The 14,190-nt window shown below is 39.0% G+C and overlaps 1 protein-coding gene across 1 annotated transcript in view; it reads left to right on the top strand.

Annotated features, from left to right (window-relative positions):
* MED12L (mediator complex subunit 12 like) overlaps positions 1-14,190 on the top strand; it is a 360,401-nt gene that overhangs the window by 318,984 nt on the left and 27,227 nt on the right. Inside the window, exons 37-38 of the mRNA XM_018049036.1 lie at positions 2,090-2,246; positions 6,425-6,636. Coding sequence (XP_017904525.1) covers positions 2,090-2,246; positions 6,425-6,636 — 369 coding nt within the window. The remainder of the gene's footprint in view (positions 1-2,089; positions 2,247-6,424; positions 6,637-14,190) is intronic.

The following is a 14,190-nucleotide window of genomic DNA, read 5'->3' as shown; positions in this document are numbered from 1 at the left end:
CATTTACTAGTTCCTGAATTGCATCCCTAAGAAACATTCTGAAGTGCAGTGTAAGCCTGTTTGTAAGTTATCATGAAGGCTCAGATACAATGAACAGAACAGCACACAAACTTTTCACAAATAACAGGGTCATAGTTTCTGATTTTGCCTCTTCTACTTTTCATACCTATGTTTAATTTTATACTGTGCCTGTGAATAATATTTATTTACTATTTCACTGTCTCACAGTTTCTGAAATTTAGAACTTGAATTTTTTGACCTAATAAAATCTCATCCTTGTATGTATTTTTATTATGAGGCATGTCTAAAATATTTTTTGTATTTTGAGCAGTTGATATCTATAGTAAATTAACATAAGAACTGTTTCCTTAGATAGGATCCTATCTAACATATCTTGTAAGATGGTTCTGAGGTTTCATCATTTGCTATTTCATCTTACTCTCCTATATATTTCTATTTCTTTACCATATTTTTAGATTTTATAAGAGAGAAAGTGAACATAATTTAAAGCAGTTTTACTTCTTGTTTCCCTGATAGCCTTCCCTATCTAGAATAACGTTTTCTTGAAAACCTCAGAAATCTATGAGATGGTAATTTAGAAATAATTTTATAGAATCAATGTGTAAAATGTCTTATCATTTAAATTTACCTGGAAAATACTCTAGAGGGAATTGGTGATGTTTTTCTATAAAATATAAGAGTTCTTATTGTGCAGTGGAAGAAATATTCACAGTTTGTTGACCTGTCATCATGACTGCTTATTCTTATTGTCCACCTAAGTCAAAACTAAGACATTTTTTCTTAGCTGATAGCTTGGTGATTAGTCTTATTCTAGAAATGACCACCCTCCCTTTTGGATCCCCACTTGAGTGTCAGTGCCCTCTTCTCATGGAGCCTTTCTATGAATGTGTCTCTATTTTGAAAAAGATGTTTAATAAGATCCAGACTGCCACTTCTGCCAGTCTGGGTCTCTTAACCTGTTTATCCACATGGATAGATTTCTGTTCTTTTCAGATGCTTTAAAAGACATCAAGCCCATCTCCTTCCCCAAGTGAGTCCTGGTCATGTCCTTTTCTCCCACACTTCTCCTGAAGTTGCCTCTTTTCAATCATATATATTGCAGGGAACTGAGCTTTTATTTTTCCTTCATCCTTCATGACTAGAGAAGGAGGAGCACTGGGGGAAATATTCAGGTGTGATCCTTAGAGTCTCTGCACCTACTCTGAGGAAGAGAAAGCCCTGGACAGGAGGTGTGGTGAAGGGCAGAGGGGACAAGATGGGGGGAGTGGAGTGGGAGGAGTCTGCTTCTTTTCAGTGCTTTCTTGAAAGCTGAAGCTAAGACACTGTCTAGGCTGGAGACTAGTTTCAAAGTCCTGTGCGCGTTTCTGGGTAATTCTCATCCAGGTGCAAGATATCAGGGAAACTTTCTAAGATGAAATCGTTGGGAGACTCAGCAACTGAAGATGCGTTTTCTACTCTAGGTGATGGTCAGCATTGGTGTTCTAAATGTACTTCTAGTATTTAAAAAACAGATTTTGGAAAAGATCCTTTTCCATCTTCCCCCACTGTTGTTGTTGTTCAGTTCAGTTGTGTCTGACTCTTTGCGACCCCATGGACTGCAGCATGCCAGGCTTCCCTGTCCTTCACTATCTCCTGGAGTTTGTTCAAACTCATGTCCACTGAGTCGGTGATGCCATCCAACCATTTCATCCTCTGTTGTCCCCTTCTGCTCTTGCCCTCAATCTTTCCCAGCATCAGGGTCTTTTTCAATGAGTTGGCTCTTTGCATCAGGTGGCCAAAGTATTGGAGCTTCAACATCAGTCCGTCCAATGAATATTCAGGGTGGATTTCCTTCAGGATTGACTGGTTTCATCTCCCCCACTGTAGCCAAGTCCATTTAAGTCGAGCAAGAGTTTTAACTTAAAGGAAATTTTTGCAGAGGATATACTGAGACTCTTACCCTCTGCCTTCCACTCTATCAAAATAACATTGTCTGCTGGGATAGGAGCTCTCTCAAATAAGGAATTTGCATTAGTCATCTATGTGGTGTGTGGAGTAAGTAACTTTTGTCTTTAACTCTGTGTTGAAGGAGTATCCGCAGAGCAGCGTGTACCGAGTGCCTCCCAACTACTCACCCATCTCCTCCCAGGTGATGCACCACCCACAGTCCACGCTGTGGGGCTACAACCTCATGGGTCAGCCCCAGCAGCCCGGCTTCTTCCTTCAGAATCAGTCTGTCACTCCAGGTAAGTGAGGACAGAGCTAAGTCGGCCAACTCCAAGATGGGAAGTAATAGCTTGGGGTTCTCTTCGCTCTTACAGAATTTGTATATTTCAGGGAGTGAGTGAGTGCTCGGGACATTTCTGTAATTCTCTCCACTCAGTTTCTTCCTTCTTCTGAAATAAGGTTTCAGTAACTAGTTTATGTGGCACTTTTGCAATTTTTATCCAGTGTTAGAAGGGAATTAACCACTGATCAATATCTCAGGTGTAACATATAAACCTGATAAAACTTTTGAGCTGTGAAAATTTCATTCACTGTTATCAGATATAATTCTTATCAACATGTTAAAAGATTAGACAGCATTTCAGTGTCTTTTAAATTGTTTATACCATGTAGGATCTCAGAAATTTGGTGCAGCAAATAGATTTAGATATCAGTAATAAAACCTTCCTAAATCACAGTAAATGTTAGTATTGCTTTGATTTAAGCCCAAATAATCTTTATATCTAGAATACAGATTTTCTAAATTAAAAAAATCTCTTAGTTAGATATGAAGTTTTTCTCTAAATGAAGGTTTGCCTGTTTTTGGAAAACAATTTATTTTGAAATTTCAGTCTACATTTTGTTAGGATATGCCACTCTTTTTTTTTTTTAGATGTGCCGCTCTTAACATATAATATGTTTCCTCATTCTGTGTTATATTGTGATTTTTAAAAATTGTGTGTTGAATATTACATTTCCAGGCCTTTCCTGGAGCTTGCTCAAACTCATGTCCATTGAGTTGGTGATGCCATCCAACCGTCTCATCCTCTCTCATTCCCTTCTCCTTCTCCCCTCAATCTTTCCCAACATCAGGGTCTTTTCCAGTGAGTCAGCTCTTCATATCAGGTGGCCAAAGTATTGGAATTTCATCTTTAGCATCAGTCCTTCCAATGAATATTCAGGACTGATTTCCTTTAGGATTGACTGGTTTGATCTTCTTGTAGTCGAAGGGACTCTCGCGTCTTCTCCAACACCCCAGTTCAAAAGCATCAGTTCTTCAACCATCAGCTTGCTTTATGGTCCAGCTGTCACATCCATACATGACTACTGGAAAAATCATAGCCTTGACTAGACAGACCTTTGTTGGCAAAGTAATGTCTCTGCTTTTTAATATGCTGTCTAGGTTGGTCATAACTTCTCTTCCAAGGAGCAAGCATCTTTTAATTTCATGGCTTCAGTCACTATCTGCAGTGATTTTGGAGCCCCGAAAAATAAAGTCTCTTACTGTTTCCATTGTTTCCCATCTATTTGCCATGAAGTGATGGGACCAGATGCCATGATCTTAGGTTTCTGAATGTTGAGTTTTTCACTCTCCTCTTTCATTTTCGTCAAGAGGCTTTCTCCCATAAGGGTGGTGTCATCTGTGTATCTGAGGTTACTGATGTTTATCCCTGCAGTCTTGATTCCAGCTTGTGCCTCATCCAGACTGGCTGGGGCCTTAAAAGTAGGTTGTTGGGTGAGTGAATATTGACTACAAAGAGCAAACTTTTGTTGTTGTTCAGTCTCTAAGTTGTGTTGAACTCTTTGTGACCCCATGAACTGCAGCATATCAGACTTACCTGTTACTCGTTATCTCCCAGAGTTTGCTCAGATTCATGTCCATTGTGTCAGTGATACTATCCAGCCATCTCATCTTCTGCTGCCCCGTTTTCCTCCTGCCCTCAATGTTTCCCAGCACCAAGGTCTTTTCCAGTGAGTTGGCTCTTCACATCAGATGGCCAAAGTATTAGAGCTTCAGCTTCAGCAGCAGTCCTTCCAATGAATATTCAGGGTTGATTTTCTTTAGGATTGACTGGTGTGATCTCCTTGCTAACCAAAGGACTCTCAAGAGCAAACTTTCAAGGCAGTAGTAAGTGTGGAAATATAATACATGCTCATGCTCTCTTTCGACATTCTCTCCTTACTTCCAAGGTGCTTATGAATTCAAGCAGTTTTAAACTTTTTAGATATCGAAGTCAAACATAAGGACCATCTCTAAATTGAAAATTAATTATTTTATATAGGCACATACCCTTTCCCCTCACCCCAGAACACTATAGATGGTGTTCATAAGTAGGGAGACTTTAGGTATTAGGTAAGTCTTAATGTTTTATGATGTGTAAGAAAAAAATTTGAGGAAAACAGTTAATTATGGGGATTTTACATTTGTGAATTGATAGATTTTCATAAAGTTATATATCCTATGGAGTTGAAGAAGAGTTTATACAATCTGCTTCCATTCATACATTTAAAAAATTTTATTTTTGATTGCACTGGGCCTTTGTTGCTGCCTGGGGGCTTTCTCTAGTTTTGGTGAGTGGAGGTACCCCCTTGTTGTGGAGCATGGGTTCTAGGGCATGCAGACTTCAGCACTTTTGGCCCATGGACTCAGTGGTCATGTTGCCTGGGCTTAGTTGTCCTTGGCATGTGGAATCTTCCCCGAAAGAGATGGAGCCCTTGTCCTGTGCGCTGGCAGGTGGATTCCTGACCATTGGACCACCAGGGACGTCCATCCGCACATTCTTAAAAATGCAAAAGAATGCTGTTCACAACACACACACGCACACATGCATACATGCACACACGCACACACGCGCGCGCACATACACACACACACACACCCCTTTAGCAATCTAAAGAATGCTGTTCACAACACACACACACACACATGCATACATGCACACACGCGCACACGCGCGCACACACACACACACACACCCCTTTAGCAATCTCTTTCTTTTTCCTGTATACACACCAGGATGGTAAAGTTTATAAGGAAACGTGAATAATAAACACCATTTGGTGAGAGTTGAGAAAGTTATGTAAGAAAATAGAGCAGAGTTCAGCATATTTGTTCTTATTTCTTTAGGTGATTCAGAGGTATAAGATTATATGAAAGTTAGGAAAATTAAAAGAGAGTAGACCATAGTCTAATCTTGAAAAAGTATGTCTTGCATAAAATGAGTCATTCAACTTTATATGTATTAGTGTACATTCAATTCTTGCTTCAGCAAAAGTTACTTTGCCACGTAACTCAAATTGACCTCTAACTTTTTTCCAAATGTTCTTCAGATGCTGTTGAATGACTTCATAAACCATATTGTTCATTTTGATACTAAGTCTTTAAAAAGTGTAGGCTTTTCCAGTGATCAGTGTTAAAATGTTTGTTTTTATCATACCACGTGCTTTATATAGACGTTTTCTTACATACAGTAAAGAATACACACTGTATGATGAGTTGAGTATTGGCAGCTATTTGAAACCATCAAATCTCGTCATTTTTTTCCCTCTTAAAGGCATTTGACAGATTATGTATGCAAATGTGTTAAGGTTTTCGTTTGCTTTTTTTAGCCTCACTATAATTGTCGTTTCTTATTTATTTTAATTATGCACTTCAAAAAAGATGTGTTTTGTCTTTGGAGTCGTGGTATTTGAAGTTTCCAAGCATTTCAAGTTTGTGAAGTATTGTCATGCCTCTCTACCACAAAATAGGCATTTTTATTTTGCTGTGTTAAAAAAACTTAAATACCATGAACATCAAAAGGGTCTCTCTGCCTGGCTTAGCACACTTGACAAAATACACCGCAAAAGGCAACATGTCTTGTGAAAGTAACATGTCCCCGGGCTTCCCGGGTGGCGCTAGTGGTAAAGGACCTGCCTGCCAGTGCAGTAGATGTAAGAGACGTGGGTTCAGTCCCTGGGTCGGGAAGATCCCCTGGAGGAGGGTGTGGCAGCTCACTCCAGTATTCTTGCCTGGAGGATCCCATGGACAGAGAGGCCTTGTGGGCTATAGTCCATAAGATCACAGAGTCAGCCGTGACTGAAGCGACTGAGCACAGCATAACACTACATGTTCTTGGGGGCCTCACGTAATTTAAAACCCACGTGATTCTGAAATTGTACCAAGGATTCTGGATCTCGGATGTTTCACTTTACCAAGCAAAATGGGCCCTCTGATGTCATTCAGATAGTATCATTCACTGGACATCGCTCTCCCCATTGTCTGGAATTTATGCAATTCATAACTGATCTTTCAAATTTGTAGAGGGTGGGGCAGTACTCTACTTCCCAGTGTAGTCCTAAAAGGAGGCTCAGAAGGTGAGATTTCTGTGTTTTGATAAAATCAGGAAGAGTTGCATCCACATGCGCAGAAAACCCTTCCTTCTGATTGCTTTTGTAGGTGGCTCCCGGTTGGACCCTGCTGGCTCCTTCGTCCCCACCAACACCAAGCAAGCTCTGTCCAACATGCTGCAGCGGCGCTCGGGGGCCATGATGCAGCCGCCCTCTCTGCACGCCATCACATCGCAGCAGCAGTTGATACAGATGAAGCTTCTGCAGCAGCAGCAGCAACAGCGGCTTCTCAGGCAAGCCCAGACGCGGCCTTTCCAACAGGTTTGTCCAGATCAGCAGTGTCTTCCACATTTCATTAGTTCCTCTAGCAAGGAATGGGTGTGGGCCTGTGACTGATTCTTCCTGTGCGGGCATCCCTGAGTACCTGTGTGAGTGCACGTATCTCTCTCATACAGGTTTATACATACTTCTCCCCTCCTTGTATTTTACCATTATCATCGATCAAAAAAGAACTTGAAATGTCTTAAGTTGGTTAAAAGTATGCCTGAAAACAAAAAGAAGAGCTAATGATTTTCTGATCGCTTACAAGCGGCAAGACTTTTATGCTTGAGATGACCTTATCTGAGCCCTCACTCCCTGTTACAATTATCGTCATACTCTGTGCTCCTTTGAGCTATGCTTAAATGATTTATTCATTATTTGCTGTATTACTTTGAGGTTGTATCTTTGAAACACTGACGTTCCTTAGGCTTTCTCCTACAGTGCCCTGCATTGCCCTGACTCTGCCTTTATACTTCTGGCTATATACCTCACCAAAATCTATAGAAGGCAAAGAGTAGACTACAAGTAACAGTCAGGATATGGATATCTTTAATTATTGATTTGTAATCTTTATTTTTTTCCTAATTTTTTTTAATGTTCGGGATAATCGTGATTGTTTAATAAAGCATTGGTGGAAGTCACACAAAACTTCGTACAGACTCAAACTACAAATCTGCACAAATACATTAAAGCAAAAAGAAGAAAGTGAGAATATGACTTTTTCTTTTGGTTTCTGTATTAATTTTGTGTTTTCCAAGTTTTCTTAGGAAAATTGCACTTTGATGATGCTAATGATAGCTGTTAACAGCAAGAGAGCACTTACTATTTGCCAAAACACTTGTTCGCATTTCACTTTCATGTACTGATTATCTTAGCTCTCACAGCAGTCCTAGGAGTAAGGCACTTTATGATCCATAAAGGCAGTAGCCAATATACAAGTGCTTCCTGCTCTAAGAACAACCACAGGTTTTCAAATTAGCAAGGAATTCCAGTGCTTTTAGAAACAGTCTTTGTATTTGGAGTAACTTTCTAAACGTACCTCCATTATACAACTTACAGCAAGCATGTCCACGTTCAGTCCACTTAGTGTTTTGGGGGATGGGAGTGGTAGGGTTAGGTGTGCAGTCTTAACAGAGATCCATTAAAAAATAATTTTTTTAACCCTTGTTTTAAGAAGGACAGGAAAGAGCAATCTAGTTTGAACCACACAAGAATGTAAACAGCAGTCACAGTATGCTCATCTCCCCCGACCTCCCAGGGAGATCTGATTGTTCAGACTCTCTGGGTATTAGGAAAGATGGGCCCAAGTTGCTTCTTATACAGAAATGATGAGAATTTGATGAAAATATTTTGAAAGCCTTGGTTTTTCTCTAAACAACAAGTTTGGAGTCATTCAAAACCTCAGTGGGATTTTAGCTCTTTCTGAGGATAGTTACACCACTGTTTCCAATCCTCAAGGAGAAAAAATTTACTAGAAGCTAAATAATCACTCCACTAGAATGAATTCATCTCCCTTTTAAAGTAATAGAAGCCTAAGTAAAATTTACCTTACATTAAGTATGTTTTTTTCTTATCTACTTTTCTATCACAAAGTGTTATTTGACTCATTAATAGGCAACTTTCAGACTGTTACTGGCGAGTTCAGTTTTGAATTTCTCTTAAGTGGTTCTTAACACTGGGGAGCAGCTTGCCAGCCTGGTTATAGGTGAAACGTCTGTCCTCAGAAATTCACTTCTGATATTAGCCATGAGAAGCAGTTTCCCCTGAAGCAAAAGACTCTTATTAAAAGGGAATTCAGTAGAAAAATCTTCATGTATTCAAAAATATCTTTGCATATTTGGAGGTAGATTTATGACCTAAAATGTACCTATAAGACCCCATCATTCACACCACTCAAAAATACCTGTTGCTCTATTCTTTTATGGGCTTCTCAGGTGGTGCTAGAGGTAAAAAAAAAAATCCAGCTGCCAATGCAAGAGACTGAAGACGCACGGGTTCGATCCCTGGGTCTGAAAAATCCCCTGGAGAAGGAAATGACAACCCACTCTAGTATTCTTGCCTGGAGAATCCCATGGACAGAGGAGCCTGGCAGGCTATGGTCCATAGGGTGGCACAGAGTCGACACAACTGAAGCGACTTAGCATGGCATTCTTTTATACCATCTAAGGTTGTACAGCTTATACTACTAGGAATTCACTGATAATTTGTTAACTGATTCTTCTGTAGTAATTTGATCACAGCTTAGATTTTTCTCTTTTCTTTTTCCCCTTGAGAAATCAGGAGTTCTTTCTTCAAGTGGTAAAAGCTCAACTGCACAGCAGTGATTGTACTGGCATACCTTGTTTAGTTGTGCTTTGCTTTGTTGTACTGCAGAGATATTGCACTGACTACAAATTGAAGGTTTGTAGTAAGTACAGATTGACAGCCCTGCATTGAACAAGTCTCAGGACTGTTTTTCCAACAGCATTTGCTCACTTTGTGTCTCTCTGTTACATTTTAGTAGTTCTTACAATATTTCAACCTTTATTATTATTATATTTGTTATTGTGATCTGTGATCAGTGTTCTGTGTTATGACTCTCTGAAGGCTCAGATGGTTACAATTTTTTAGCAATAAAGTATTTCTTAATGAAAACATTTTTAAAAGACACAATACTGTTGCTCACTTACTAGATTATGGTGTGGTTTATTTTTTAAATTTTTATTAATTTAATTTTGGCTGCTCTGGGTTTTCATTGCTGCACCTGGGCTTTCTCTTGCTGTAGCAAGTAGGGGCTAGTCTTCAAGTTGTGGTCCTTGAGCTTCTCTTGTTGCAGAGCCGGGGCCTGAGAATGTGCCGGCTTCAGTAGCTGTGGCTCACGGGATTAGCTGCCCTGTGGCATGTGGTTATCTTCCTGGACCAGGGATCGAACCCACATCCCCTGCATTGGCAAGCAGATTCTTCACCGTGGGACCACCAGGGAAGTCCTACAGTATAGTTTAAATATAACCTTTAGATGCACAGGAAAATAAAAAAATTCAGATGACTCACTTTATCCAGGGGATCTTCCCAACCCGGGGATCGAACCCACATCTCTTGGGTCTCCGGCATTGGCAGGCTGGTTTTTTACCACCAGCGCCACATGCGAGGCCCTACTTTATTGCAGCATTCGCTTCATTGCTGTGATCTAAAACCAAACCCACAGTATCTCCAAGGTATGCCTGTATGATAGTCACCTCTGCTCCTCTCCTATATGCTTTTTTAACAGAAGCAGGCGTTTTTTTTTTCCTACCTCATCATTCTGTAAGTGTTGGTTAATCAAGAGAAATAGTATTCTTTAAAGGAAGAGGAATGCTTACATGATGCAGACACAGGGTGGAGTGGTCCTCCATAGAGCAGATGAGATCGTATGTAGCATTTATAGAATGCCTGTACCAAGGAGGTTCTGAGGGAAATGTTAGCGCCTTTTCTTTCTCCCGGTAGATCATGGATTAATATACATAGATGCTAGGTAAATATAGTATTGTGGCAGAAAACAAATTGTTGTGTAATCTTTAAAAACTCAAGGTAGAATTATATGGAATATAAGTGATATTGATACGTTGTTTTCATATTTTATTCTTGATGCAATTAGCTGTTTTCTAGTAAGTGCTGACCTATGTGCTTTATAGTAAGAAAAGTTGATTCTGATTTTGCAGCAACATTTTCCCAAGTTAAATGCATACATAAAATGTGATTCTCTCTAGCTGTTTAAAACTTGTGTTTTTTTCTTTCTCAGTTTTTGGCTTCTTTCAGAGAAGATGAAATAGGTATCATTTTCCTCCTTATCTTGCCAATTTCCTAATTACAGATATCCAATTTTTTAAATGTAACAAGCTTGATGGAGAGTTTCAAATTATCTTAGCTTTCAAAATTGATCTTGGTATTGTGACAGATCCTTTTAAAGACTAACCTGTTCCTCCAAACCCTGGATGTGACTGCTCCTTCGGCTGTTTGTACAATGACACCCTACCCCCCACCTGCTAGCTGACCCTCTATTAGCTCAAGCATTGGATCTTTATAATACTTTGTATCATTTCATTTACTGAGCAGAGGGTAGAAATCTATGAGATGTTTATTGAATGAATTCATGTTTTGAGCAGCTATTTCCAGAACCCTGAACCAAATGTTTATTTGTGTTGACTGTGCTGAGTCTTTGTTGCTGCAAGCAGGCTTTCTCCATTTGCAGTGAGCGGAGGCTACTCTCTCGTTGCAGTGCACTGGCTTCTCACTGCAGTGGCCTCTCCTGTTGCAGAGCACAGGCTTTAGGGAGAGACTTAGGGACTTAGTAGCTGTGGCGTACTGGCGTATGACGTGTGGGATCTTTCTGGACCAAGGATCGAACCCATGTCTCATATGTTGGCAGGTAGATTCTTAACCACTGGACCACCAGGGAATCCCAACCCTGGAGCATCTTTAGCAACCTTAATCCCTAGCAATGTGATTTTTATCAACAAATTCATCTTGTAGCACTTCTTTTGAGTGCTTTCAGAAACTCTTCCCAACAGTGACCTCTGCTACGCTTGTTTTGAAAACATAGATGGGGCAGAGAAGGCCTAAGCTCTTGAGTTTGAGATATGTCTCAGACCTGGCAGAGTCATCCCAGCCTCTTTCCATCTAATGGAGAGAGTTGATGTGTAATGGAATCTCTAGCCTTAGATGGTGCATGAGGAAAACTAGAGTCCCATATAAAGTAACTGATTCTGCTTCAGAGGCTGAATATATCAGCTTCAGTTGGTCATGCAGTTTTCTGTTATGAACCATCTTACATTTCCTCAGGAGTATATTAATAGTGTTGTATATTAACACTAGTGCTAGAAAAATGGTGCTAAATATACAATAGTATGGATATTATATCAAATTATTTGATGTAATGACTTATTATAATCAAGTGTATTTTCTTATGGCTTTAGTGCATATTGACATGCATAAAGATGTTTTGGTGAGGAAACTTGTTTTTATTTTTCCCAGTTACAGTCTTCATCCAGAAAAGTAAAAATGCTCTCCCTCCATTCCTTACTCAGTGTCCCTTATTGAAATGGGACCCAGTGTCATGATTTTTGTCATCTTTCTGCTCCAGAGTCTCATCTATAAAATGGAGCTAATGTGATACTTACTTCATAGGCTTCTTGTGAAATTAAAGATTTAACGTGTGTAACAGCCCTTAGAATAGTGGCTACCTTATAGTGTGTTCTCAAAAAATGTTAGCTGCCATACTTCATGTTACTGTTTTATTAGTATTATTTTATGGTTGTATTATTTCAAAGGACATCCTTGCCCCATAAAAATGATCTTTATTTTCTTAAATATGTTAAGGGCTAAAAATAAATGTACATCCAATGCTTTACTTGCATAAGTACATTCATTGTCCTATTATGACTGGTACTTAGTGGACACCAGTAGAAGAGACCAAGAAAAAGAAACATTGTTTAGTTTTCCTAATAGTCATTTTGGCTTCTTGGAGCATTATGTTTTTACCATCTAAATTCTGTGAAATAAACTTGAGAACGATGATTCCAATTTCACTATTAAATAAAGTATCATTGTTGTATTTTATTTCCCACATATCCCATGAGAACTATTGTAAAAGATATAATTTTGTTTATAATAATGCCAAATGCTGCTTAAATTGTTTTCCAGTTACTTTTTTATTATTTCTCATATTTTTCTTCTGATAGGAGATACCTTCCTTCCCCGCCCCCATCATATCAACCTTCTAGGGAAGGAGATTTTGAAGGGAATTTTAAGCTTTGACACAGGAAGAAGACCTAATTTTCTACCTTTGATTTATGATATCACTTAATCCTGATTTCTCCTTTTCAGTGTACACAGTCATCTTGTGTTCTTTGGAATAATGCTAGAGAGTTTGAGAGTCCAGTGAAGGATAGACAAAAGATATGTTTATCTTAATTTGATTGAGCAGATTTGGAAGAAAGCAATTCACTGCTGGCTATAAATAATGACTCCTAAGGATATTCATGACATTAGAGAGGAGGATTTCTGCCAGGCAAAAATGATGTGCTCAGTTATAGCATATGGTTACTTGGATATCCTGAAGTTGGCACTTGGTTTGCTTGTTCTCATGTTGGCATTGGATAAGAACTGAAGAGTGCAGTGCCTTACAGAAAGTCTTATCATCTGCCCCTGCCAGCAAGCATGGCTGGATTCAGAGAAGGCTTGGAGACCCTCACAGAAACTGTGTGGAGGAGAAAGGGCTTCAACAGGCCCCCACACCAGCACAGCGCTCTCTGCAGGGAGTCCGGGTCGCCAGCAAGGGGATGGGGCTCCCCGCAATAATGGCAACTGACACCCTTCTAAGGTTTTAATGGAAGAATACTCAGTGAGTCAGAGCCTTCTAGAGTTGTTAGTGCCTTGGCAGAAGTGACCCTGTAACATCCTGAAAACAGGCCTCTCGGATTGAGAGACCCCATGTAAGTTAAGCAGCATCCTTTTTGTCTGGTAACTGATTTCCCTTATGGATGTGGTATCACCTTGGTGTATGTTTCCTTCCTCTGATCTTTCACTCCTCCTTACTCTCTAGCAGTGTCTCTCAAACATACAAGGTTAGATAATAACAGAGCAAACACTTGTATACTTACCACCTAATTTTATTAAATAATAATGTTTGCCACCTTTGCTCTAGATTTTTTTTTAACATAAATACAATAGACATGGATGAGGCCCCTAGTCTCCTGTCATTTCCTTTCTTTCCTGTAAAGAGGTAATCATTATCATGAATTTGTATTTTTCTTTCTTATCAATGTTTTTATATTTTTGCTACTTATTTTTGCATCCATTGATACAAACATTATAAAATATCACCTTCAGATTTCAAACTTTATGTAGTCGCCTCACATAGGTATTATTGTATTGTTTGGTATCTTTTTAATGTTGACTAATTTTGAATTATGTCTACTTTGTTACACTTACTTGATTTTATTTGCTTGTCTGCTTACGTGCTGTTTCATCATGAGTGTTAACATTTATCCATTCTGTTAATGATCACTTATGTTATTTCTAATTTTTTGTTACTGTTAACCATGCTACAGTAAACATTTTTGTACACTTCTTCAGTTTGTGCAGAGTTTTAGGGTATGTATGTGGAAGTAGAAGTGGAGATTTAATTTCCAAAGTGGTGGTGATTCCCATCAGTTATAAATGAGTGTTTTACTTTCTCCACATCTTCACTAAACTTTGATTAACCTTTAATTTTCTCAGTCAGAGCTGGTGAAATGATACTGTACTATGACATTTTGATTTGCACTTTCTGATTACTTGTGAGGTTAGGCATGTTTTATAACTCTACTAGCTACTTTACTTTTCCCTTCTGCAATTTACCAGATTGTATAATTTGAACATATTTCAAAATAATTTGGTTCTTATTTGGTAAAGGTATGCAGATCAGTCTTACTAAAACAAATCTTGAGTTTTGACAATAATCTTTCATGCACTTACTCAGAGACTATTATTTTTATACATCTCAGTGACAAAAATGAGCTTATGAGAACAAAACCCAATAAATACACCCTAACACCT

The sequence above is a fragment of the Capra hircus genome, chromosome 1 (genome assembly GCF_001704415.2).
Source record: "Capra hircus breed San Clemente chromosome 1, ASM170441v1, whole genome shotgun sequence".
Lineage (NCBI taxonomy): Eukaryota > Metazoa > Chordata > Mammalia > Artiodactyla > Bovidae > Capra > Capra hircus.
The sequence above is the reverse complement of the archived record's forward strand: the minus strand, read 5'-3'. Positions and strand labels throughout refer to the sequence as shown.